Source organism: Theobroma cacao, chromosome 1, assembly GCF_053813885.1.
Source record: "Theobroma cacao isolate CCN51 chromosome 1, ASM5381388v1, whole genome shotgun sequence".
In the NCBI taxonomy this organism is placed as follows: Eukaryota; Viridiplantae; Streptophyta; class Magnoliopsida; order Malvales; family Malvaceae; genus Theobroma; species Theobroma cacao.
The window spans coordinates 8,769,957-8,796,123 of NC_142639.1; the positions used below are offsets into that span (position 1 = coordinate 8,769,957).

The 26,167-nt window shown below is 33.4% G+C and overlaps 3 protein-coding genes and 1 pseudogene across 4 annotated transcripts; 1 reads left to right on the forward strand and 3 right to left on the reverse strand.

Moving 5' to 3' along the window:
* Positions 1 to 763: 763 nt before the first annotated feature.
* LOC18612030 (Adaptin ear-binding coat-associated protein 1 NECAP-1) lies at positions 764 to 6,154 on the reverse strand. The gene is made up of 8 exons (XM_007048605.3): positions 5,744 to 6,154; positions 4,087 to 4,118; positions 3,237 to 3,337; positions 3,067 to 3,139; positions 2,930 to 2,961; positions 1,688 to 1,778; positions 1,412 to 1,523; positions 764 to 1,311 (listed from the first exon to the last, which is right to left on the reverse strand). The coding sequence occupies exons 1-8, from the start codon at positions 5,870 to 5,872 to the stop codon at positions 997 to 999; spliced, it is 885 nt and encodes a 294-aa protein (XP_007048667.3). The 5' UTR covers positions 5,873 to 6,154; the 3' UTR covers positions 764 to 996.
* A 1,131-nt stretch (positions 6,155 to 7,285) lies between these two features.
* On the reverse strand, positions 7,286 to 12,431 carry LOC148764509 (uncharacterized). 2 transcript variants are annotated; one of them, XM_088805758.1, is made up of 8 exons: positions 12,072 to 12,431; positions 11,807 to 11,919; positions 11,405 to 11,454; positions 10,582 to 10,812; positions 10,199 to 10,351; positions 8,632 to 8,727; positions 8,517 to 8,537; positions 7,286 to 7,876 (listed from the first exon to the last, which is right to left on the reverse strand). In XM_088805758.1, the coding sequence occupies exons 1-8, from the start codon at positions 12,356 to 12,358 to the stop codon at positions 7,700 to 7,702; spliced, it is 1,128 nt and encodes a 375-aa protein (XP_088661884.1). In that variant the 5' UTR covers positions 12,359 to 12,431; the 3' UTR covers positions 7,286 to 7,699. The 2 variants fall into 2 exon arrangements, with proteins under 2 accessions (XP_088661884.1, XP_088661885.1); XM_088805759.1 differs by having other exon boundaries at positions 7,736 to 7,876; positions 8,466 to 8,537.
* Positions 12,432 to 15,377: 2,946 nt separating this feature from the next.
* LOC18612032 (ABC transporter G family member 10 pseudogene) lies at positions 15,378 to 17,444 on the forward strand (annotated as a pseudogene).
* Positions 17,445 to 20,325: 2,881 nt separating this feature from the next.
* Positions 20,326 to 21,985, reverse strand: LOC18612033 (transcription factor bHLH30-like). The gene is made up of 2 exons (XM_018115216.2): positions 21,521 to 21,985; positions 20,326 to 21,091 (listed from the first exon to the last, which is right to left on the reverse strand). The coding sequence occupies exons 1-2, from the start codon at positions 21,815 to 21,817 to the stop codon at positions 20,600 to 20,602; spliced, it is 789 nt and encodes a 262-aa protein (XP_017970705.1). The 5' UTR covers positions 21,818 to 21,985; the 3' UTR covers positions 20,326 to 20,599.
* Between the last annotated feature and the right edge of the window lie 4,182 nt (positions 21,986 to 26,167).

A 26,167-nucleotide genomic window follows, 5' to 3' on the forward strand; every position in this document is an offset into this window, starting at 1 on the left:
AATAGGGACCAATCAATCACCAAATGAATATAATTTTGAGAGAGAAGAAAAGATATTGGATCATAAGGTGAAATTAAATATAGAGTCTATTTCAGAGTTTTAAATATCAATAAATAAATGCCATCAACAATAACACAATGCTTGTTTTGTGTCCATGGCTAATGGCTTAATGGCAGTGATATTGATAAAAAAAATTCTTTGAATCCCGAAGAAGTAATGCTTATTATTCAACCCCAAAGCCGGCCAAAATCATGCTCACAGCAGCTTCCTTATGACGAAAGTTAATTTTTCACAATTTCCTTTTTTTTAATTGATTCTTCGTGATGTAATTGATTAGGGCCTGACTTCATTAGGCCGAAGGAGGTTGCTTGCCGGAGAAAACTCAAATCATTATTCCCATCTCCGTCCCATTAAATGCATAGCAATCTTAAAACAGCCTAGGAGTCAGATCCATTAAGAATTGATCAATTTCCCGATTAAATTGGATTAGACCTGACTTAAATCGAAATGGGGCCACTTTCGTCCCTCTAATTTTACTATTTGATACTCCAAAAAACCTCAACGGAAGTAGGGAACCATGGTTAGAAGTTGCTTTGAAGGAAGATGAGCGTAATTCACAGGAACGTGGATTTCCTACTCTCAAAGACAACTACCTTTTCCTTCTTAAAAGCGTGGAGGTGTGGGTTATTGAGGAATCTAGTAACTCCAGAAGCAGCATCTCTCCCCCCATCCATCAAAATTTGACTGTTAGTGCTTCACAAAATGAACGAAAACCAAGTCATGTTTATCACCCAAAACGAAGGGGAAAAGAAAGTCAATGTAGAATCTTCTTTTTTTGAGTATGCACCATATGTTTGGTCTATTTACCAAATATTTACCAGACGAATGGCAAATTTAACAGAGGACCTAATTTCGATCATGGCAGCATCCAAACCCGTGAAACACAAGTAAGCAATTTGTATGTTCAGGTACAAATATAACAGTCCCATACAGCCTCTACGCCGCAGCTTGAAAATCCCCAAAATCATCATCCACTATGTCTTCTGTGCTCTGACTTTCAGGTGAATGCTGTTCATGTGAATGTTCCTTTGCTGAGACTGGGGAATTATCTTTAGAAGTGCTCTCTAGGCTGAGATTTGGTGGTGAGCTTGTTGGAGATTTCTGACTGCTAGCTACAGGTGAAAGTGGTGCTGGTGGAGGTGGTGGTGGTTTGATGCTAATTTTGGGCTCTGTCCGGTTGCCCTTGTCCTCCAAAGACAGATTGTCCACACCCTGCTCCAAAATCTTTGACTTCACACTGGAACTACCGCTCTGAGCAATGAGCATCATAAAGCAGGGAAAACTTGTTAAAATACTTGTATATAAAATGATTAATTATTAAAAATTGTCAACAATAAATAGACAGGCGTACATTCTTTATTTGAAGTACAAGGGTCTCGCCCTCCTTTAAACTGTAGTCAACTGAGGAAGTTTTCTGGAATTGCTGCTCCATCTCTTCCGCAGTTTTCTTTTTGTTCAAATATCTTCAATAGCAATTTAAGAAAGTACACAGTTTAATAAAACTACAGTAATCATTCAAAATTAGAAGATTATTCTTTGAATAATCTGCAGTATGAGCCATTATGAAATCCGAGAACATAAAGCATATGATATGAGAGAAACTGCATAAAGGTATATGAGAAAGTACTTCATATGGTCATGCAAGGCTGCTTGGAAATCATAAGCCTCTGTTCTTTCTCGAAATCCAATGCCAATGAAAGCATGACGAAGGCGACCACCTGCATGACTTCTGAATTAATAAACACAATATCTTAAAAACTATATACCAATAGAAAAAAGTGAAGTGAAAAACATCAATCATCATCATCCCAACACAGTTAAATGTTTTGAAATGGGGACCGCAGAAAAAGGTTTTTGCATTTTACTCAAAGCAGATGTGGAAATAATTTCATGCACAGAAAAAACCGCAAGCACTGATTTATAATATTAGAATGGATCAAAAATTAAGAAGGTTTTTGGGCATTTAAGTATTTTGAGTCAATTATACTCCACATAAGTTGAGCAAAAAAATGCAAATGAACGTAATTAGACAATAAAGAAAACAAGAACCAATTCAAATGACCATAGCTCAAAGACAATGTCTAGAACAGTCAGAACCACATATTAGACATTTATTCTTTCTTTAGGATGCCAGACCCCAAAGATGAATTCTTTCTTTTTCTGGCTTTGGCTGTTAAAGTCACATGCACATGGACATAAAATCAGGGAATGTTGGATGTTTCTAGATGCTTGATGCAGAAGATAAATTGACAGCATATGGGAACCTCCAAATATGAAACAAGAGTTAAAAGCATAAGTAGAGCACCTTTTCTGTTGGCTTACTCATAATATTTCTCAGTAATGCAATCTGAAATTAGTAGGCACTGGAGCATATTATGATGCATAAGCTACTGACATATATTTCACTAACAAAAATCTCATTTAAAGAGTTTAATGCTTAATCACGGTGACAAGATACCTTCAAAAGTTGGTAAACCAATTTGACAGATTCTCATGACAGGTGTCTGGGTTGCTTTTATATGGAAACGAAAAATGAAGAAGAAAGAGAAAGGCAGAACACAATCAAGGAAGTAGGCAGATGTGTAGTAGCCTGGCCTCTATTTGATCTAACTACATGACAGTTCTTCTGAAATTTGTTTACTATCTATTGATAAAACTTCCTGTGAAATACTTCTCTGTTTTTTCTTTTGCTAAGTTGAAGAAATGGGGAGAAGAAAAGAAGGGTAACAAAGAGGAGTGGCAAGAATTTCATATGGTAATGCCATACACATTGTTAGAGAACATTAAAACAAAAAAAGAATGGTAGGAAAAGATAAATTGATATACTAATCAAATGTAAATTTGAAAGAATAGAAGCAAAATTACTTACCAATATTCTCTTCAATTCGAAGAACAAAATATCTGCAGAACAGACACCCTTGAGCTAATGCATTGCATCATAAACAAAAGCAATATGAAAGCACTGCACATGCATCAACATTTAATGTAATGCTTATTTGTACATACCTACTGCTATCAATTACAGGTTCCACTGGATGCGGCTCTCCATTTCTGAGAAATGCTCGAGCATATAATTCACCTATGAAGATGTAGTAAGTTGAAGCAGAAACCAATTATCTAATAATAAGATAAATACAATATAAATATTGCCCTCCAAACTACAAAACTAAGTTTACCGGAAGACTTGTCTTCAAGCCTGATAATGCACTCTTCTCCCTTGCTAATGACTTTCAAAATTCCCTCCCATGCCCATTTGTTGACATTCCATTCATCAGCCCTGAAATAAACTTCAGATGAATAAACATGCATCTCCACACCAGAAAGAAACAGAAAAAGCCCACATCTTAATCAATGCCAATTGATCTAACAAGAAGATTGCCACCGTAAATTCAGCACATAAAATAATTGTTCTAGGTATTCGCATCCAATACAGTGCTTTCCCTGACAAGATTTTTTACCCTACCCCCTGTCAGCTGGTTAAGGAGATTTCCTTAGCTAACAAAACAAAATTGTTTTCATAGATCAACAAAATTAATTTGAAAATTTTCAGGGAAAAAATTAAACATAAAAGATTTCTCTCTCTGTTAATTACATAATGAATTTTAATTTTAGAAATAGGCTGAGTTGAAGCAAGCCAACACTAAGACAGAAAACAAACAAAATGAAAAAAAAAAAAAACAAAAAGCAAAAACAAAGGGTTCAACTAACATGATGACAATACTTCTCAAAAAAAAAAAATAATAATAATAATAATAACATGATAACAAACAAACAGTTTTCAATATCGAGTTCTCAATAGTGTTCCCATTATTATCACCTAACTTTCTCATATTGTATGGAAATTGCAAGGTAAACTAATGGAAGAGAATAATAACAGCAATACAAAGAGAAAAAGAAGGATAGGTAAGGTTTTTAGCTTCCTTGCAGCAAACAGCACATAGTAAACACAGCATAATACAAAAGATATCATTCACATTCGTGTTTCTTGCATATTCAGCATCATATCTTGACAAGCTGGCCAACTACCTGTAGGAGGCTGCACTTTTCCTTGGAGGTATCTGCAGAAATAATGAGTTGAATTAGTTTGACATTATCGCGAGCATATAGGGAATGAGAATAAAAGTGAGAAAATGTCATAAGGTTGAAATTTCACTAATATAGGACATTAGGTGATTAGGGTTTGTGGCAGTACTCTGATCTTGATTCTTGAGAAAACAGAGAAAATTAAATACAGACAAAAAGAAAAGAAGGAATCCCTGGGCTTCAAACCTAGGATTCCATAGAAGTAATACCTAAGGTTGATTTTATCACATACAAGAGAAAAAGCACTGGAAATTCTCCAATAATAACTCTCTCTCTCTCTCTAATATGCTCACATGCATATGCGTTCTAGTCCCTAAAGAGCTAGCACTCGCAGTCCAATGAGGACTTTAACATATAATTGAGGTCCAAATAGGAAATTAACAACCTTGACTTAAAACAACTCCAAAACTAAATAAAACCGAATGCCAATAGCATGAACAAAACCCAAACTAAGACTTGAGCCTCAAAATCTGCAATTTCAAGCAATCCAAAAAATTGCAAAAGCACACCTGACCCCTGAAACTGAAGAAAACAGAGAACAAAATAAGAACCTGAAACTTCAACATAACTCAAAAGCAACTAAGAAACCGTACTCAAGCTCCCAACTAAGCTTCTCACCACTGGAATTGTACCAAGTTAAGGCTTGGCCATGAGAACCCCCCTTGCACACCTTGTAAACACCTTTGGAGGCTGCTGCCAGTATACTCTATCATTTACTCTATCAGCACTTCTATTTGTCTCATAAAGTCAGCCGAAGCAAAATATTCAAAAATTGCATGATTTTAAGTGCATATGGCTTAATAAGAACAAGTTTGGTTGGTTTTTGACCAACTAAAACATGAAAAATTGTCATAGTGTTGGCACAAAATGCAAATATAGATTCAAATGGGGTAAAAATATTGAATGACCAAAGAAAAGCACTTTTATCAGACAACTTATATTGATATGAGAGCATCCCTTGGAAAGTTCAAAGATCCAGCCATATATTTTGAATGTAAAATCTTGAATTTAACAGGTTTATTCCTTACACATCTTGGAGTGGCAGCAATTTTTGATACAAAGTCCAGATTAATTGTGAACTCTGTACTAATCTAAAAGGTAAAAAATACAAGCTGTATAAAAGTGCAAAGCTTGTTAAGTCTAGTTTTTGATGATTCAAACTGTGCAGGAATTGGAGCTGCTACACCGAACAATGATTCCGAATCTAAAATATCCAACAAAACTACACTCCTCAAAAAATTGCGAAACTAAAGTATCTACATTAAAGTTGAGCATAGAAAATTCAAGCGCCCTAGAAACCCACCTAAGTTTTAGACATATTGGAAGGAACACGACAACTATTTGGAGTTCCATTGAAATCATTCTTAAAGTTAATTAATTAATTATATATATATACCCATTTTTGAATCTCAATCTTGATCCAGTACTAAACCAAATAAAAATCAGATAAAATCATGTGAATTTAGTCTGATCCCAAAATCCCAACAGGGACAACAAATTGAGATATATATATATATATATATATATATATATATATATATATATATATATATATATAGAAAGAGCTGAGAGTAAAGAGAGGAAGAGAAAGGGTACTGACCAAATAAACATAACATTCAGACACTTGAAAGAGGACAAGTTCTAACGCTTCCGCAGTCTCCTCGCTCTCATCAACTTTGCCTTCCTCCCTTGCTGCCTTGCCCTTGGGCTGTTTTTCCTTCTCCATCATCTACGCTCTCAATCTCAAACTCGGCTTGAGTACAAGGCAAGCAAACCAAAAACTTCACTCAGCTTGCGACTAGATAGGTAATTTTCCAAATTTCTTATGAAAATACTCTCTTCTCTCCCAATTTTGCTTTCTATGGTCTCTACCACAACACAAACAGACTTCTTCCTTCTTTCTCGCTCTTGCTATTATTTTCTTTTTATTAATTCAATTTTTTCCTTCTCTCTCTCTCTCTCTCTCTCTTTATAAATATTTGTAAAGCAATTCAAGCTTTACAACTGATTAGATGTCTCCGTCGCCGGCCAGGCCTAACCGGGTCTCTCTTAAAGCTGAACCCACCAAACCCGAATTTGGTCCAATCCGTTAATTTTTTTTCCGTTCATTTAATTATATTATTATTAAAAATATTAAATTTTTTATATTAATATTTTAATATTTTAAATATATTTTAATTAAAATTAAATAAAAAATATTTTTATTAATAAAAGAGTAATTTCATTAATTCAGTTGAACTTGAACCACATTCATGAGTTTAAACGAATAACTTGACTTTTGACCACGTTTCGTACTTATATTAGAAGTGTACTAATAAATAACATGAATAAACATTTATTTTTAGTGAAGTCATACGCTTTAACCTTTATTCAATAACTAGCTTTTGTTGTGACTTGTGGAAGTGTTTGTTATCAAGTTAAATTCAAGATTTAGATTCAAATTCAGTTTGATCCACCTGTTTAAATTATATTTAATATTACAAAAATTTTAAAAATGTATCTTTATTTCATATTTGTAACATTTTTTTTGAAAGTTAATATTTGAAACATATTTAAAATTAAAATTAAATAAACTAAAAAAATAATAATATTCTTGAGCTAAGTCAAGCTTGAAGATCATGTCTTCTAATTATTAATTATTGATTTTTTTAGAAACTCTATTAATCATGGACTTCAATAATTATTTTTAATTATATTTCCAAAAAAGTATTATTATTACTATTATTTTTTACCCTGAGCAGTAAGTTTTCTCACTTTCATCACTGAGCACCAGTGGAAGTGCAGAACTTATATGTTGGAGCTCCATCTTTCCTTTGCTTTCTGCCTCTGCCTCATCTTGATCTAGTGACTTTCACTTTCTCACAAGTCAAAGGTTGGATCCCCTTATTGTTACAATGCATGAGCCATGCAGACAACAACTTCTTCCTAGGCTAGAAACACTTTTCACTTTCCTATTTTGATTATAACTCATATTCATTTCCAAGTTTCCCAGAACAGCTACAGCAGATCTCTTGTTAATCAAAGACCTCCTGGCATCTACATTTTCAGTTTGCTTTAATTTATCACTGACTCTCTCTCTTCAATGGCACCTTTTATTCTTTCTCTATTTGGCAAAGACAATGAGATTGATGCAGGGTGGTGATGGAGTCAACACAGGTTGGAGTTAATCTCAAAGTACTATTTAAATATCTCTGTCTCACGAGATTTAAACAAGTTACACAGTTACAATAATAAATTCCTTATGCTGCAACTTGTTGGTTTTTCTCCTGTTTTGGGTTACAACAACAACAACACTGAACAGTAGGAATTAATAAATTTAAAAAAAATTTGAAGCCACTGAACTCTGAGTTGCTTGTACATAAAAGTCTCGGATCATGTGTACCTCACCACATTCTCAGTGCAGAAGCTCCCAATGAGACCTCTAAATATCATCTGATGCCACTAGTAAGAAGTCGAATGCTTGCAATTTGAACTCGGAAATGGTTTTGCTAGGCTCAACAAGGCAGATGAATTTGAAAACAAACTCTCGTAGGCAGTTCCCATCTTATGAAAATATTCATACTTGTTGATGAGGCACTGTTGCAGTCATGGTCATGTGCCGCGGATCTGTAAGCACTGTTTGAATATTGACAAAGCCAACTTCTCTCAACCTTCCTTCCAGATCAGTGAGGTAGTATTCATTCAAAAATGGTTCTGTACTTTTCAGCAATGTGAAAAGAGCTGGGGACAATTCCTGAAAGAAACAAAATCCAAATTAACATGCCAGTGTTCATTGATTTTCTTGTTCAAAGCAATACAACCATCCTCGCAAGTTTCTATCTTGGAATGAGATTTACTTGCATACAAATTCCTTTATGGTGATTCTTGTCATCTTTACAGCCAAAATAAACCTTTGGCAAAATTTTGCTGTATCTAAAGTTTGAAATGCTACGAGTAATCTTTCACTTGAAAGCATATGCGCACACTAAGTTCTAAGGCTTTATAATAAGATTGTTTCATAATGTACAGTTCTTGCAGAGTTGCAGTGGTTTACATCTCAAGTTGCAACCAACACTGACTTTATTGGTAAATGATAGATTTGAGAAATTCTTCATAAAATTATATTAGTTCATTGTAAGATGATAACTTAAGACCTATGATTTTCCCTTTATTCTTGGAACGGCACCAACTTCTTTATCAGAATTTCTAATTCCTCAACTAAGCATACAGACAAAATTATCTGCTTTCAAACTTTTAGCGTCCTCAATGTTTTTGTCAAAACAAAAATTCTACAAATTAAATCACATCTCTAACGCCTATAATAGATTGACAACTGAGAATACCAGCTAAGCAGTAGAATAGCAGAGCAAATTAAGGATTAGGAGGAACTGCACCTGAAGGATCTTTGACTTTGGCTGCACAAGGAAGAAAGTTAAAATTAAAATAAGAAGGGTTGTAGCAGCTGAAAGAAAGACCATTTGTAAACAAAGTGTAGTTATGGTAATTTACCGACTGGTCAGTCAAAACAATTGTGCCTCCAGGTCTCAGCAATCGGAATGCTTCAGTCACTAATGCGATTATTGCTCTTTCAGGACATTCATGAAACTGCACACATTTAGATATAGTCTCATTCTCACTAACTAAAAATTCTTAATTTCATTAGTTGACAAAAATCTTTAGAAAATACAAGAGAAACAGAGAGATGTATAGGTAGCTATAGCCTATAGTACTATTTTTGGCATGATGAATGGTGAGTTTAAAATTCTATAATAATAGGTTACAGACTTGTACTAACTATTAATTACTATAAGATTAATTAATATAAACTATAAGTTTGATTGAAATTAGGATATGAATAATAAGTAAAATGATAATTCTTGTCTCCTCAATTTGAGTTTTCAGCTTGATATTTCTATACAAATGCAGAGATTTCATTACAAGCACTTTATTTTCAATAATTATCATTACAAAATGTTTACGAAGAAAAAGGAGAAGTTCATAAAGTACAGTTAGTAATTGCCTCTTGAGATAAAGAGAAGGAAGCAACTAGAGAACAAGGGAAATGCAGTAGAGATACAAACTTCCCAGAGTATGAACCACAATGAGGAAAGTACCCTTAGATGATTTAATGTTCTTAGCTAAGAGGGCATGATCAAACCCCATTTGTATGATCTAGGAATCATGTTGAATCCCACAATTATAACAGAACAGGATTCTTGTTTAAAGCAAGTGTTGGAAATCGCTTCCAATCATGAGGGAAGTAAAATATAGAATTTTCTCTGCCCTTGAAGATTGCACCTTCAGCTTACAGCTTTTATAAATAAGGGTTTGACAGAATTTTCTAACTCTGATTAAATAAGAGAAACTTACTAGAACTATTTACCATTGTTTGCTGAATGGTGAAAGGAATTTTTATTTTCAACCAACACCTCACAGCTATAGTGCTGTATTATTTAAAACCTTACAAATAAAGAGGATACAATGTACACTTGGAACATCTTAAGATTGGTTTGGTAAGAGACACTGTTTCAGTTACTTAGGTCACTTCCTCCCTCAACATGTCTGTTAACTCTCTCTCTGTCTCATACAAACACACGCACAACACCAAAAGTATGGAAAATCATTATTTGACCACATAACTGGAACCATGCAGCTAGAAACTCTTTCGATTTTTTAGTTTTCAAATTTTCTTAATCCTTCATATCATGATTTTGTCCTCAACTAAATGAGCTAAATTGGAAGGACACATTTGGTTTGCAACTTCAAGATCACAAAAAGACAAGTTTATCTTGACAGAAAACCAGATTAATGCCTAATATTATAGTTCTAACTTGAGAAGGAAAAAAATGGGTAATTGTTATGAGGATTTGCGAAATTGATTTATGATTCAATGAATTTGGAGAACTGACCAACCTACGCTATCGAATTCCAAATATACATTTGAATTATGGGGGGAAAAACTTGAAAAATTAAAACTATGTTTTGTTCTCCACATTATGTAGTAGACTTATAGGACATATAGTCAGTTCAGTTAGACATTCCCAGAAAATTTTAAGAAGGTTAAGAGAAGACATACCACATAAGAAAAAGAAACAAGATCAAATGATTTTGAGGGCAAGCCTGTGTCTTCTCCAGCTGCATGTATCCATCTGATGGGATTCTCTCGAGAGGCTCTTTTCTTTTCCTTGAATTGAGCTACAGAAAGAAAGTACGGTGACAGATCTAGTCCCTGTAGCATTGCATCAAGATACACATGAAGGACGTGAGGTTTATATCCACGTATTAAAGACCAAATGTACTATGAACTGTAATCATTAAAGTTTTATGAGCATATCAATACAAATGTGTGCCATATCATAAGGCTGCTTAAATTGCTATTTTTCCTTCTTACAGTTACAAGTCTTTATCTTGTAAAACATGTCTTATGGTAAGTTTCCATAAATAAATATATGCACTTACAGTGACTTTAGCGGAAGGGAATTTATCAGCAAGAAATCTTGTGCTCACACCTACAGAACACCCAATATCTATAATATTTTCAATTGTGGATCCTGAATGCTTCATATGATGTTGTTCAATTACTTGAAGCCAATTTCCACGCAATTCTTTAGTTGCTTCCTCAATTGATGAAGCATGTGGTATAGCTCGTCTCGCAACAGACATGGTTGCAACCTCCGCTTCAGCTGCAGCCTGCCATCACACTAGCAATCTTGCAAGTTAAAATCCTTTCATCTTCTTTTTTTTCCTTTACACTGTAAGAAATGCTTTCCTTCTTAACAATTTTCTTATAGAGGTAAGAGAATTCTTCAAAAAAAACTCCTTTGAAAAAGATTCTTCAATTTGTGAAAATCACAAAATTAACAGTACCAGTTAAAGTAGAAGTATTACACATAAGTCAATATTAGAGCAGAAATCTTCATGCCAAGAAATTTAAACAATTGAGAATTGAAGAGAGCTAAGAGCATTTAAACATCAGCAACTTTAGGAAGTCACTGGTCAAGAATCAAATAAACGGGCACATATTAGAGATACAATATGGTCTTAATATTGGTTAGACAAATAACTGGAAATGCAGTGCTAATTTGTCTCAGTATATTGGACTAGAAGACAAGTAGCCCTCAATATCTTTAAGCCAAAAAACAAGTGGCTCTCATCCCCTACCCTGTCCCCTTGTATTCCCTGTGCTAAAAGAAAGAAACAAATCATCTTCACTCTTCAGCCGCTACAGTGACGGGGGAGTGAAGAGTTCCAAGAAAACTTAAGATGAAGGCCGAATACTTACCAACCAAGAAAGATTGCCCTCGTCATATGCATGAAAAGGACTCAGATAATCTGTTCCAAAAACACAATAGCTTTGGCGATTATTAATTTGCTTGAATGATTAAAACAATAAATAACATACAACATTTAGCAGCATGTAAACCATCTGGAACAGAACTTACACTTAATCATCTAATCAAGCAGCCTCTACATAGTTTGAGATTCAGAGTTTGAAAGTTAAGTTCCAATTTTCAAGGTTACTGAATCTTCATTTATATATGCATAGCTGATACTTGATAGTTAGGATTGTGCGAAGCATATTTACGAAAATTCCAGTCTTAAATGATGTTTACATAGTACTTGGATTGTTTGTGTTCTGCTTTTTCTTAAATCATTCAAGGGAAAAAAGGAGAGAATTACTTACAATCTGGGTATTGGAGAGAGGGGTTCTCAATGCTGTGCAGCTCCTTATAAACATCTGATTCCAGAATCTCCCTCGACATCTCCCTCCAAGGAATGTTGTTCTTCTCCGCTGTACTGTTGGATAGATATTATAGCATACGCTTTAAATTCAAAGAGTAAAAAAGAATTTTGGGTAGCCTTCGCATAATGCATTTGAATCACTAACAATACATTGAAGTTCAAAAGCTGCTATCTTAACGCAACATTGTGACAAAGAGATAAAGAACCTGATGAGGACTTGTCGGGCACCAAGCTTGAGCAGAGAGTAAAGGGGCTTAAAGGAAACGAGAGCTTTTACAAGGCGAGAGAGAGGGGTCTCTCCAGCCCATTTTGGCATTTCTAGATTTCCCTCCTCGTATGCTGTTGCTATTTGGTCTGGGGCTGCCATCCGAACATGAACCACTAGATCTCTTCTGCCATTTGCGCTTGCCCTTCCTCCATGTCTTGCTCTTTCTCTTCCACTTGCTGCTGAAGATGCAAGAAAAAGCTTCTGAGAAGATGCACACAGCGCCATTAATGCAGATTAATCTCAGTTGCAGTTGCAGAGGGAAGAAAACCAAGGCTTTCCTGTATAAGCAATCCCAGGATTTTCCCGACCGATAACAGCAGCGCTTGCTTATTCATTTCTTATTGCCACGTCACTAACCCCGAATCTTGTCAGCCTATTGTGTACTACCACGTGGACAAAAGAACAAAGTTTATCTGCTTCTTTGATTTTCTTTTTTTTTTTTTTTGCAATATTTATTCGGTCTACTGTGTAACTAAATAAAATACTCAGATATATATATTTAATTATTCTATATAAGAAAATCAAAATAAAGTAATTAAATTAATATATCTATATTTGTTGGATAAGCAAATAGTATTACTAGTAATGCTTTTACAGATTAAATTAATACATTTAAGTTTTCTGAACTATTAGTAGGGCAAGGCACTTATGGTATGGATGTTACACTAATTTCTTTTTTATACTACATATATCATATATGTATATATTTATATAACTTTTATATATTGAGTCAATGTCAACCTGCTGGTCTAACTTTCACTGTAGCCTTTTAAATTGTACTGCAACCAAGCTCTGAATATACTCATTTATAAACAAAACTAAATTGGTGACAAGATTGACAATCAATTTTAATTTTTTTTTATTATTATATATAAAAAAATTGATATATATATATATATAGAATATAATTATTATTTAATTATTCATTATGTAAAATTTTAAGTTTACTATTTTCAGTTTTATCCCAAAACTCATAATTGCTAGATGGTAGAGTTGGTTGGATTAAAATAATGGAATTATTTGGTGGTTGCATGCCCCAAAAGCTAATATATTTTAGAGAGGAAAAAGGTTTACCTAACTTGGTCTTTGGCAATTATACCATTTTTATCTTCAAATCTAATCACATAATCTGACTTTCTATACCACTTGTTATTAGGTCTTCAAGTGTATAAAACATCATCTGGACAAATTGGCTAGTGGATCTTGGATATGAAACAGGAGTGTACTCCATAGATGCCCCTACATTAATCATGTACCAATGATTATATATTTGTGACAATTTGCAGAGTAAATAATTGGAGTCAGAGGGGTGGTGTTTCATATTCTAACAAGGGAGAGTATGGTCTCGTGGTGGCCGTTAAACTTGAAGACCGGACTACAAGTCACCCGTACAGGATTAATCCTAAAATATATATTATATTTAAATAGTCTATCAAATTCATAAATACTACAAGAAAATTCATACATTCACATTATAATTTATTTACTCATTTACCCTTGAGTTTTATTATTCTTTTTAAAATCTTAATGTTTTGTTTAATATTGTTAATAGCTTTTTTTTATTTATTTATTCATTTATTGTTTGTATAGGAATTAAGACATAAATATTTTAAGTAACCGAGGGCCAGTAACTAAAGACATCAGAGCCAGTTTGAGATTAGCTTGATCCCATAGCTCAGTCCGCCTACTCTTTTCTAATGTCTAGTTTCTTTACTTTAAATTAGGGTGAACAAAATCAAATCAAATTAATTATTTATTCAAATTAAATTTGATTTGGATAAAACGGTTTGGTTTAATTAGTTTATTGGATTAATTGATATAAAATATTTAGTTCAATTGGTTATTCATCGGTTCTCCATTTTAAAATTTTTAGATCAATTCACTAAAAAAACTAAACTAATTTTTTATATATACTTTATATATAATACTTTTTATATATATTAAAAAGAATTGATAATAAACTTAATTAATAATATACTTAAAATATATCAGTTTATTATATATATACGTATATAAATCATAATCATAGCAATTTAATTTTTGTTATATATTTTTTATTTATAAATCTATTTTAATATGAAATTACAAATTATATATTTTAAATGATATAACTTATAGTTAATATTGTAATTTATGATAATAAACATCTTACACATTGATATATTATAATTATTACATCTTAATAATGTTTTATAATATCAAATGTTATGAATATATATATATATATATATAAGTGTATAAACATTATATATATATATATATATATATATATATATATATTTAATTTATACATAAGTATTACTATAACTTGTAATAAACTTTATTTATATTATTACACTTAATAACCTTATTAATTATCATCTTAATTTTTATAATATATTATTTATAATTAGTTATTATTTATATAAACTTTGATATAATACATTATAACATATAAGTTGTGTTATTAATTTCATATATACACAATATAATAATATTATATATATATTTAATTTATACATAGATATTACTGTAATTTGTAATAGACTTTATTTATATAATTACACTTAATAATTTTATTCATTATCACTTTAATTTTTATAACATATTGTTTACAATTAGTTATTATTTATATAAATTTTGATATAAAAATTAAAATATTATAACATATAAGTTGTGTTATTAAGTTCATATATATAATAAAGTAATATATTATATATACATACATTTAATTGATACTTAATTTGTATATTTATAATTATAGATGAAGTTTATAAATTTTAATAATATAATTTAAAAAAATAATAAAATTTTGATCCATTGATTTAAAATCAAACCGATCAAATTAATTTTATATTTAATCGATTTGATCTTTTTCATATTTGATTAATTTTTATCAATTTTTTAAAAATATTAGTCTATTTAATAATTAGATTCCCTCAGTCTTAAATGCATACCCTCATTTGGCAAGTAAAAGCACTCCCCCAATCTTATCTGCATCCCCTTGGAATTACCAAGTTCCCATTTAAGGCTCCCAAGGGATTGTAACCGTAGATTACTGAGTCACATGGGCAAGCAGGATGGCTGACGCAACAAAGACCAAACACCAACAGCACGCTGGGTCAACACAAACTTTACCTGCCAAAATATATATATGGTTTCACTTTTCATACGAAATTTTGAAACTTTCAAGCCTCATGTACTTGGTAATGACTCCTAATACACCACCACCAGCTGCCCTTCCACAGTGTTGTCAATAGAAGAAAATTATATAAAAGAGTTGAAGACTGGTTAAGCTGTCAAGTGTCAAGTATCAACATGCATGCAAAGAAATAATATCAGCTTTGCGGCTAGCATGTTCGAAGCACGGGTGGTTGGGTGTGTTAGCTCATCTTCTTGTTTGTGTATCTCCCTATTCTCCATATCTTTGGCCCTTCTTTTGAGTGCCTTCAAATGGAGCTACCCACAAAGGCACCGGATTTTAGAGACAAGAAAACCCAGTATACAATAAAGACCAAGAAGCTTTCCTACTGGTTATCTAGGCGGGTTGATGACTTCAGTTGGTTTTTCAGGAAGGAGGGCACTGCTAGTAAAAGAATTTTGAAAAATGTGGACTGTGAAGCCAGACCTGGGGAAATCATGGCAATTGCTGGTCCAAGCGGGGCTGGCAAGACAACTTTGTTGGAAGTACTAGCAGGAATGATCCCACTGAGTAGGCTTTCTGGTAATGTTCTTGTAAATAACCAGCCGATGGATCCTAGACACTTCCGGAGGTTATCAGGTTATGTTACCCAAGATGAGATTCTCTTCCCGCTTCTAACTGTCGAAGAAACACTCAGGTACAGCGCACGTCTGAGGTTGCATGATGGGCCAATGGCTGCAGCCAGAGTAAGAGAGCTACTGGAGGAGCTTGGATTAGAGCACGTTGCCAAAGCTAGAATTGGTGGGGAATCAAACCGTGGCATTTCAGGCGGGGAGAAACGTAGAGTCTCAATTGGGGTTGATCTAGTTCATGACCCGGCTGTTCTTTTGATTGATGAACCAACATCAGGACTGGACTCAGCATCAGCCCTTCATGTAGCATTGTTGCTGAAATCCATGGCTGTGAAACAAGGGAAGACAATTGTTTTAACCATCCATCAACCTGGTTCCCGAATTCTCGAGCTGTTTGACCAAGCTTTGCTATTATCAAATGGAACTGTTCTTCATCATGGATCCCTGCATCTCCTTGAGCAGCGTCTTGAATTATCAGGTCATTCCATTCCTCGGCACATTAACATTCTCGAGTTTGCCATCGAAGTGAAAGAAGCCCTGGTCAAAGACGCTGAAGAAAGCCAAGAAGAGGAGAATGCTGATCTAGAACAAGGTTGTGAAGATACTAGAAGAAACACTCAGGTCAGTAATGTCAGAGAAACTAATATTTGTTACGCCAACCCTCAATTCAAGGAGGTTTTAATATTGGGTCAGAGATTTTCCAATAACATTTACAGAACAAAACAGCTTTTCGTAGCAAGAACATTACAAGCCGTACTTGCCGGGATTGTGCTTGGCACTATATTCATGAATGCAGCTAGTGATTCAATGAGATTTAAGCTACAAACACAGATTGGCTTTTTTGCCTTCAGCCTCACCTTCCTGCTCTCATCCACGACAGAAGGCCTACCAATTTATTTGCAAGAGAGAAGAATTTTGATGAGAGAAACCTCAAGGGGAGCATATAGAATCTCTTCTTATGTCATATCAAACACTCTGGTATTCCTTCCTTTCTTGTTAATTGTGGCTCTGCTGTACACCATCCCTGTATACTGGCTAGTAGGACTGAGGAGGGAAATCGATGCGTTTCTTTATTTTTCACTGGTGGTCTGGATGGTGGTTCTAATGTCAAATTCTTTTGTAGCATGTTTCAGTGCACTTGTTCCAGATTTCATCATGGGAACATCTCTGATCGCTGGCCTCATTGGATCCTTTTTCCTGTTCTCTGGCTATTTCATATCAAAAGAGGACATACCAAGGTGTTGGATTTTCATGCACTACTTGAGTCTCTTCAAGTATCCCTTCGAGTGTTTTATGATAAATGAGTATGGAAGAGAGAAGGGCCAGAAGAGATGCTTGAAGATTGTGGAAGGAGAGTGCTACCTCTATGCCGAAGGGTTTCTGATGCAGCGAGGTCTTAAAGAGTCACAGAAATGGAGTAATGTTGTTGTCATGTTGGGTTTCATTGTTGGGTACAGAATTCTGAGCATTTTTATTTTAAGTTACAGGTCCTATAGAACAAAAAGTTAAAGGGCTTTCTGCTGTGAAGTAGACTTGAAATGAGCTTCTTCTATATAGCATCACAGAACTCTTTAATGATATTTAACATAACTTTATTGAAACTCATGCTAGTTTCAAAACAACATCCCTTACAATGAATAATGTGACTTTCACTCCCTAAAAGAAAACATTATTATTCGAAATACTGTTGTGATGCAATGGACCTTGTGCTCAGTGAGTAAGAACTTCAAAGTTACCAACAAGAATCAGCAGCCACTGTTTCTATGCACCTGCTTTAATATCCAGCTAACTGAAATGCCGAATTACACAGGACTCCCACAGTCCAAGCACTTCCAAGTTCCCATTTAACATGAATTTCACATCCCCCAAAAGAAGAAAAAGAATAAGAAGAAATGATTTCATGTATTTCAGATAGTCAGCACCGTGAGTCAGAATTTTTTGCTAATAGAAATGGAGGTTAATGGCAGTGTGAAACAGGAATGGTGATTGTGATACCATGACGTACTGGTGTTAAACCTGAAGGGGAAAGGATCATAAAGATGAGGGTTCAAGAACAAAATTCCCTACGCTGAGAACTACTTTTACCATGCTGATGTCTACAGAGAAAAAGGAAAAGGGGTGACAATGCAGAAGAAATATCATATTAGGAGAATAATCCTAAGCATTATCTGCCAAGAGATCCCCCTACTCTAAAACATCTCATTTCAAAAACTGACTCTCTTTCAAAGTTGTATTTATCCCAGGTGGTAAATGCAGTTGGCAATAGTCCGTAACAGTTTTTATGAGCTCACTTTTTTTAAGATGATTTAAGGGCTTTATCACTGTGCAATATTGAAGAACAAGCACTACTATCTCTTCCTAAATAGTTTAGTTTCCAAATAGTCAACAATAACTGTCCCAAAGAGGTCCTACCTTTCCCCATTCTAAATCAAAGGAGCTTCAGAAACAGCCATGCTAGTACCCATTGCCAAAACTGTAATATCAAGGAACTGAACTTTCTAGCTTTGCTTTTGGGTTTCATTAAGCTGTGAATAGCCTTAGAAGTGGAGTATCAGTACTGCTTAGATATGAAGTTGACATAAAAGAATACCACATTCTTGAATGCTAAATATGATAGCTTAAGAGCAGAGCAAAATAAACATTGACAATTGCTGGTACCTAACTGTAAGAGGCATTTTCAACATATTTAATAGCAAAGTGTTGTAGCAGTACAGCCAAGCAATGAAGCTAGTATGGTGTAAGCAATTTCCTTGTAGGACTTTCTTTGTTACCAATATGGTAAGAAAGATATGCACCTTAAAAAAGAGACTTCATTCACAACATTTCAAAGCATTTACTTGCCAGCTTTATTGAATGGTTGTACCCAACCTGCCAATGCAACAGGTTCAGAGCAAGCTAGATAGTTCTAAATCAAATGGCTCCTAAAGTGATGCACTTGTGTGCATTTCATTTCAATATTATGGCCAAGGCCCGAATTAATCTACAATTAGTAACAAAAATACTACTCCTAGTACAAAACAGCAGCTACTCTGATGCTTATATTGTTTGTTCTCTTATAGAATTTGGGCTCCACATACAAGTTCCAGTCACAAAGCTTGTACATATTGGTAAAAGAGGAGCCAAGGGATTTGGCAGCACTGCTTTCAGCTTGTACAGTTTTCTTTAGTAAAATGAACACAATCCCTATCCCATGTATGCCTGTGCATAAAGAAAACACATATGCTAACAGCACCTTCTCATAGAAAAGTAGTTGTAGATTCAATAATAAGGAAGAACTTTCTTCTACTTTAAAAGTGAGTAAAAGACTATTAAATTTGGAGATGATAGCATTTTCTTCTTTACATAGTAAAACTTACCAAAGCATCTTACGGTCAATCCTCCATTCCCAATCAAAAGTTTCGAGTTTGATGATTACCAAGTGTTTCTTATTCAGATTCAGGTATGGAGAAATGTCCACTCCTCTAGCCACTTTAGAGATATAGTAGTTATCATTTTCTGCCAGAATTTTGTGTCTTCCTAGCTCCCAAAGGATATTATTAATTTTCTGTACCCTTCCACCCAATTCTCAAGAGTATGACTCTTGGCTTGTGGTCTTTCAAAAGACCATTTCCAAGAACCTATATTTCTTTACTTAACTTACCAGCTAAGCTCCTCCCCTTCTCCCCTGCATCTTATGTCTCCTTCTGACATTATTAATTTTCAGTACCCTTATATTTCCTAAAGCACAAGACACACAGACAAAGAGAACAGAAAAAGGCACCTGCCAAGTCAAGTAAGTTCTCTCTCTCTCTCTCTCTCTCTCTCACACGCACACACACACACACACAAACACAACTATCTTAAAATATAATTTTGTTCAACAACATTAATTAGATTGATTGATACCACAGTCTAATGTGTTTGAAAAATCAAGCATTATCATATTTAAGTATAACTCATCTTCATACAGTACCTCAATGTTTTCTATATCTTCACTTCCATCTTCTACAAGTTCTTCATAGACGGTATTACCTATATGATACTTTTATGAGCAGCAATAGTCCAGCTAATAAAAGAAATTAAAAACTAAAAAGATCAAAGGAATGCTTAGGATAGGTGCGCTTTATGCAACTTTTGGCTCTTTTTTTTTCAGAATAAGGAAAAAGTTGCCCCTTTCCTAATGGGGTGCAAGGCACTTTCTTTGATCTGCACTGCACCTCAGCACCTGGGCACAAGCCTTGAAAACACTGCTTAATAGAGTTTCCTGAATTTCAAGGTTCCCAAAAGCAGATGTTATCCAATTTGGGAGGAAGATGAGAAATACTTAAGAGTTTCTTATTGTGCATGATTGGAATATGATTTAAGTCACAATGATTATGATGATATTTATGAAAAATAACTATAATGTATCTTGAAGCAAACAAAGACCTAAAAATGCCTCTGATTCACTGTTATCCACATTGGGTAAGAATATTGATAAAATAACTCTCTACCACAAGTTTTATCATGAGATAAGTTGCCCATTTTACAATATCTATGATTTATATTACAGCAGGTACATCATATGCAGTCACCTATAATCCAGTAATGAGAGACCTGTGTATATAAATTCTCAAGTTTATACAGCAGAAGAAACATAAGCAATTACTGACTATATATATCCAGCATGCCTATGACTATGGACATCAAAAGTAGCATTCTACAGAATCGAACCACTTCTAAGAAATTTTATGCTCACCAAAGATCTTTGGATGAAGAAGATAATGAAGAATTGAATAAAGAAATCCTCTGCCTCTTGTTTGACAGTGTCGCTTTAAAGGAGAACTCCTCTGAAGCAGAAAATTTATCAAGTACAGACCTAAGTGTTTGGTCTAGGGTGCTTGTAGAAATCCTTACTGCAGGATCTTTAGAGTCCCGTTCTTTGCAGCTAGCCACCAGAAAAACATTCTTCATCCTTCCTTCCCAGGTTGCCATCTCTGCTTTCACTATTATTAAATGGAGGGCATCAAGTGCTTGTCTCAAATCAGACAAAAGTCCAGGTTTATAATCACAACATAGAGATACCCTAATCAAACAAGGTTTTCCATCTAATTCATCCTCCTGCTTTTCCACTATGACTTCGTCAGTGTCCGTTGGAATTAGAATGCCTTTACAAGCTTCTTCCGCATTCTTCTTTAGTTCTCTCATGTGTCTAATCACCTCAGTAAGTAATGATGCTTTGTCCATCTGTGAGTTCAAGACAGCTAATTCAGCAAACCCAATTAAGGAATTACAAACAACTAACTCACCAGATAAGACATTATAAGTAGAACTCAAATCATTAGGGACTATCAACATCAACTAGCCCCAAAAAAAGTTCAAAAAAAAAATTTTGACTAGCAAGAAAAATCAATTGTTTTAGTAGTACTGGACTCACACTGCAGCATACATAAGCCTTTTTCAGTCAATCTTACTAACTCATGTATGATGTATGCTCAACAGTGACCACTGGACAATTGCATTTAGCAATCTCTATTTCTTTATATATTGAATCAGATACTGCTAAAATTGATATTAAATCAATCAAATAAGAAAACTACCATACTTTTTTCTCTTTTAATAACCATTCAACCAAAATCTTAAGCAGACGAAGATCAATTTTTTTTTCTTTTTTACCTTCTTTGCATCCGGTAGGATGTCACGGAGTGTATCAAAATGAGCATTGATCCTGGCTCGGCGCCTCCTCTCAGCCTCACTGTGATTCTTCAAAGCAGCCATATTTCTCTCGGCTGCCACCCCTTTTCTCGGCAAGTTCATCGTAGCCTCCACAAGCTCTCCTCTCTCACTATCCAAAACCAATGACGAAGAGGAAGAAGAAGAAGAAAATGACACATTTCTTGTTTTCCCTCGACACCCTGAATTCACCATGAAACCAGAGCTGTGAGTGTTGGAGCTCCAAGAAAACTGGTCCATGCTACCAAACAAGCAACAAACCAATCAACGAGATAAATTGGGGAGAATTATTTTTGGTTGGGAAGTGTAAGTTCCATTTAAGGCAAAAGGAGAAAGCTGTTCTGTTTGAAGAATGAAGATCCAGGAGGGATTGAATGGGAAAGTGCGTGCTGCCTACATTTTCCATTTCCTTAAATAAATCATAAACAATCGTAATTTCTAACCGAGCAAGCTGACAAAAAGTCTGATAATGTGGTCAATGGTCATTGCCCACTTCGAAAGGCAAAGCTGATTGGGGAGTTTGGTTCAACTTCACTATCATTGCTTCACTGTGCTCCGTCTATATTTCACAAAAATTAAAAAAATAAACCAAAAAAAAACACTACAAGATTCTGCCATCGATCTTAAATCTTTACTATGAACATTTAATTTAAAATTTATTCATAATAAACAAAAAATTTTATCTTATATTTATATATAAAAACTATCTTTACTTGATTGCTCTTTCATTTTGTATATAAAAACAATCTACTTATCACTTAATTTAAATGTCACCTATAAGATAATTGACCTATCATATAGTTGAGACATCATTTTGTAGGTATAATAAACTTATCATGGAAGCAACATTAATGAGGATCACATTTACTATAATACTATCTTAAAATTTTAAGATGTGCATTCAATTTAAAATTATATTATTTAAATATTGATAAAAATTTTACATTTATTAAGTTAAGAATATCTTAAACATATAAATATAATAAAGTTTTTTTACTGATTGTCAATTTCATTTTAAGTTATTTGTTATTTTAAAATTTTAACAATACAATTTATGAGAAAATTAAAAAAAAAATTCAAATATCCGTCTCTTAATATATTGGGTAATCTAACTAAATTTTACATTTAATTTTACACAAAAAAAAAAAAACTCTTCCATTAGCAAATTCCGCATGAGACTAGAATGATTTTATAAGTTAATTTATATATTTTTGGTCTATGATCACAGAAGGATAACAAGAGTTGAGAAAAATTAAGGTATTTATAAGGCACAGTGCAAAATCCATTAATATATATGGTAGCAGAAATTATAAATACTAAAAACCCAAGTGATGAGTAATCAAACTTTGGTCTGATTATTTGCTTTTGTCAAAGCCGCATTTCTCGGTACGCCCCCACGTCGATCCCGGACGCCCACCATGGTTGAAAAGGCCCTTGGCATTATGCGTCGTGGTCGTGGAAAATCGTGTCTAGCCCTTTTTCGCTACTTGCACTGCTCTTGGCATTTCTAACCTCAAAGTTAGACCACACGAGGGTCCCTTTCTTTGTAGTGAAAAACCAGCTCACCCCCACCAAACTCCGTTTTTCCTTTTCTGGTTTTTTTCATAGCGAGTGCAATCCCATTTCATGATAATGACAGAAGTCCGTCATTTACTTCCATTTAATCCCTTAAATAAGATTCGACTCTCCTATTTGTTTATTACATCTCCTCCAAATATGGACAACGATAATGATTATATTAAAAAGTAGTGACAGAAAATAATAACGGAAAACCAGAAAAAATACATAGAGACTCATCTTGGGATAGGTTTTGCCTTGTCATCATTTCACCTTTATGGTGGTCCTCAATTTCCCCATTTCTGCCAACTTTTCTATTGAAACACTTGTTAGGTTCATCAAACAACTGCAAGAACCAATCCAATCAACAAAATTAAACGACTTAGAAAACCTTTGCTTCTGCGTATAAGAAATTACCACCGCCTCCTTCCTTAGTAGAGGTCTCCATCGACGGATTGATCCTATTAACACCTTTCAAGCTTGGGACTCAATGTCACGGTCTTGAAACTTTAATCAAGTTTCGAGTGACGTTATAATCTTGTGTTTGTAAGATTAAGTAAGTTTAAATAAGATTTTTTTATGATCAACGCGAGAATGTGGTAAAAGTAAATATTATGTTTTTTTGATGAGCAAGTAATCAACAACAAAAAAAAATTATTTTTGAAAAACTAAGACAACAGTTGATGGATCCTTTATATATGGATTGACTCAACAATCCAAACGAATTGAATTAATCACGGATATACGGAACGTGACACTTAAACCCACCTATTTAATCAATAATAATATTTTTAATTTGAGTCGAACCAAGCTCCGAGGCCTGATTCGAGTCAAGCTGAGCCTGCTGGCTTGACAAGTAGCTTAGCCCATTGACAGATCCATTCCTTTGAGCGGGAGGTTCCTATAGGATTTGAATCACCCTACCTTGTCTTTCCGATTTCAAACAATCAAAAGAATAAAATAAAAAAAAATCCAAGGATAAAAGGTTGTAATGGGTTTTACACTGAATTTTATTTATATTAATATTCATTAGCATGTACATTACACGTCAATACTGGTTTTATTTAATTTTAAACAATAATCTTAACAAATAGTTCTAACCGTTAGACTTTTAATTCTACATTGAACTTTTTCAAATTTATCTTTGAAAAACATAGAAGGACCATGACTATACGCCTAACACATGAAGATAATTAATAGGTCACTTAAATATTTTTTTAATCAATATTAAAATGATTAAAGATAAATAATTACAAATTTTATGATAATGTGTATTAAGTCACATTGATTACGAGGCATATCATTTTAAAAAGAATATCTGGGACATTCATTGATACCACATGAACCATCTCGGTTTCCATATAGGAAAAAAAAATTGTAAAAAAAATAAGTATGAGAGAAAAGTATTATTAAAATAAAAAAATCTTACTTGAAAGTGTGTTTTATAAATGAAATAAGAAACCTATTTATAAGCTAATAATCTAAATAAAATTTATAAGATAAAGATAATGTTATTGTTAATGAATTTGATTTGGATTGATTAAATTTAAATTTTAACCTGATATAATCTATATCTAAATCTAGTTATACATAATCAAGTATAAAAATTCAAATCAAATTACACTTATATGTCTAAACTACTGGGCTATTTGGCTTGTCTCGATTGCCCAACTAGTCTAAACTCTCGGATTGTGATATAATAGATATTCACACATATATTCATAACACTCAACTTGAATGTCTATTGTATTAAGAATATGACTCATTAAAACCTTATTAAGAAAAAACTTCATTGGAAAAAATTCAAATGAGGGAAAAAAAGTACATACTTTTTCTAAACAATACGCTTTTAAAATACAGGCTCGTTAAAAACCTTATCAACAAAAACCTAATAGGAAAAACTTTGATGAAGGAAAAAAGCACAGTGCGTATTTTACTTCTCTTGATAACTGTATTATTTAAAATCTTTAAAATAACGCATTTCAATCTTTTGTATCAATTTTTCAAATGTTACAGTAGAAAAGGCTTAGGTAAATAAATCTACTAAATTGTCATTTAAACGAATTTGTTAAACAATATATCACATTTTTTTTGGAGATCATGAGTGAAGAAGAATTTTGGTAAAATATGTTTTGTCCGACCGCCTTTAATGTGTACATCTTCTGACTAAGTTATGCAAGTAGTATTATCTTCTTACAATGTTGTTGGAATTTCCTTCTTGGTTGATAAGTCACACATTTCTTGAATATATTGAGTTATAAATATTAACCAAACACATTCATGACTTGTCTTATGAATTGTTAAAATTTATGTAAGGTTAGAAGAAGTAACAACTATAGATTATTTTACAGAACTTCATGAAATAGCCATACCTCCATATGTGAATAAATAATTTGTTTGGGATCGAGTTTTGTGTGGATCAAATAAATATCCTGTATTCGCATAACTAATTAAATCTTATTTTGATACATTTGAGTAATATACATTTATGTCCATTGTTCTTTGAAGATATAGAATTATATATTTAATTATATTCTAATATCTTTGAGTTGGAAAAGAACTATATATTACTAATAAATTTATAGCAAATGATATATTAGGTTGCATATTGTTAAGAAGATACATTAGTACTTTGATTGTACTAAGATACGATACTTTAGGACTCAGGAGTTCTTCATCATCCTTATGAGGTCAGAAAGAGTCATTTTTCACATATAGTGACCTTACAACCATTGGTGAATTCAATGGATGTGCTTTATATAGAATCGTTTTAGCGTTTTTACTATATAATTTGGTTGATGGATACAAATTTCATTTGTCAAGTGCTCAATTTGAAGACCCAAACAAAACTTTGTTTTTTCAAAATCTTTCATCTCAAATTTTTTTTTTAAGTAACTTTCTTCAGGAGTTCCAATAATATTTAGGTAATCAACATAAACAACAATTACATCAAATTCATATCCAAATCGTTTTATAAAAACACAAAGCCATATAATATTTTATAGCTTTCTTTCAACAAATATTCACTAAGGT

Excerpts from the sequence above, each read along its gene's own strand:
- LOC18612033 (XM_018115216.2), bottom strand. The coding sequence starts at position 21,817 with ATGGACCAGTTTTCTTGGAGCTCCAACACTCACAGCTCTGGTTTCATG. Across the intron at positions 21,092-21,520 it reads TCCTACCGGATGCAAAGAAG|ATGGACAAAGCATCATTACT; the intron begins GTAAAAAAGAAA and ends TTGAACTCACAG.
- LOC148764509 (XM_088805758.1), bottom strand. The coding sequence starts at position 12,358 with ATGGCGCTGTGTGCATCTTCTCAGAAGCTTTTTCTTGCATCTTCAGCA. Across the intron at positions 10,352-10,581 it reads TCCCTTCCGCTAAAGTCACT|GGACTAGATCTGTCACCGTA; the intron begins GTAAGTGCATAT and ends GCAATGCTACAG. Across the intron at positions 7,877-8,516 it reads CAAAGTCAAAGATCCTTCAG|GAATTGTCCCCAGCTCTTTT; the intron begins GTGCAGTTCCTC and ends TGTTTCTTTCAG.
- LOC18612030 (XM_007048605.3), bottom strand. The coding sequence starts at position 5,872 with ATGATGGAGAAGGAAAAACAGCCCAAGGGCAAGGCAGCAAGGGAGGAA. Across the intron at positions 4,119-5,743 it reads CTGAATGTTATGTTTATTTG|ATACCTCCAAGGAAAAGTGC; the intron begins GTCAGTACCCTT and ends TTATTTCTGCAG. Across the intron at positions 1,312-1,411 it reads TTGTACTTCAAATAAAGAAT|AGCGGTAGTTCCAGTGTGAA; the intron begins GTACGCCTGTCT and ends CTCATTGCTCAG.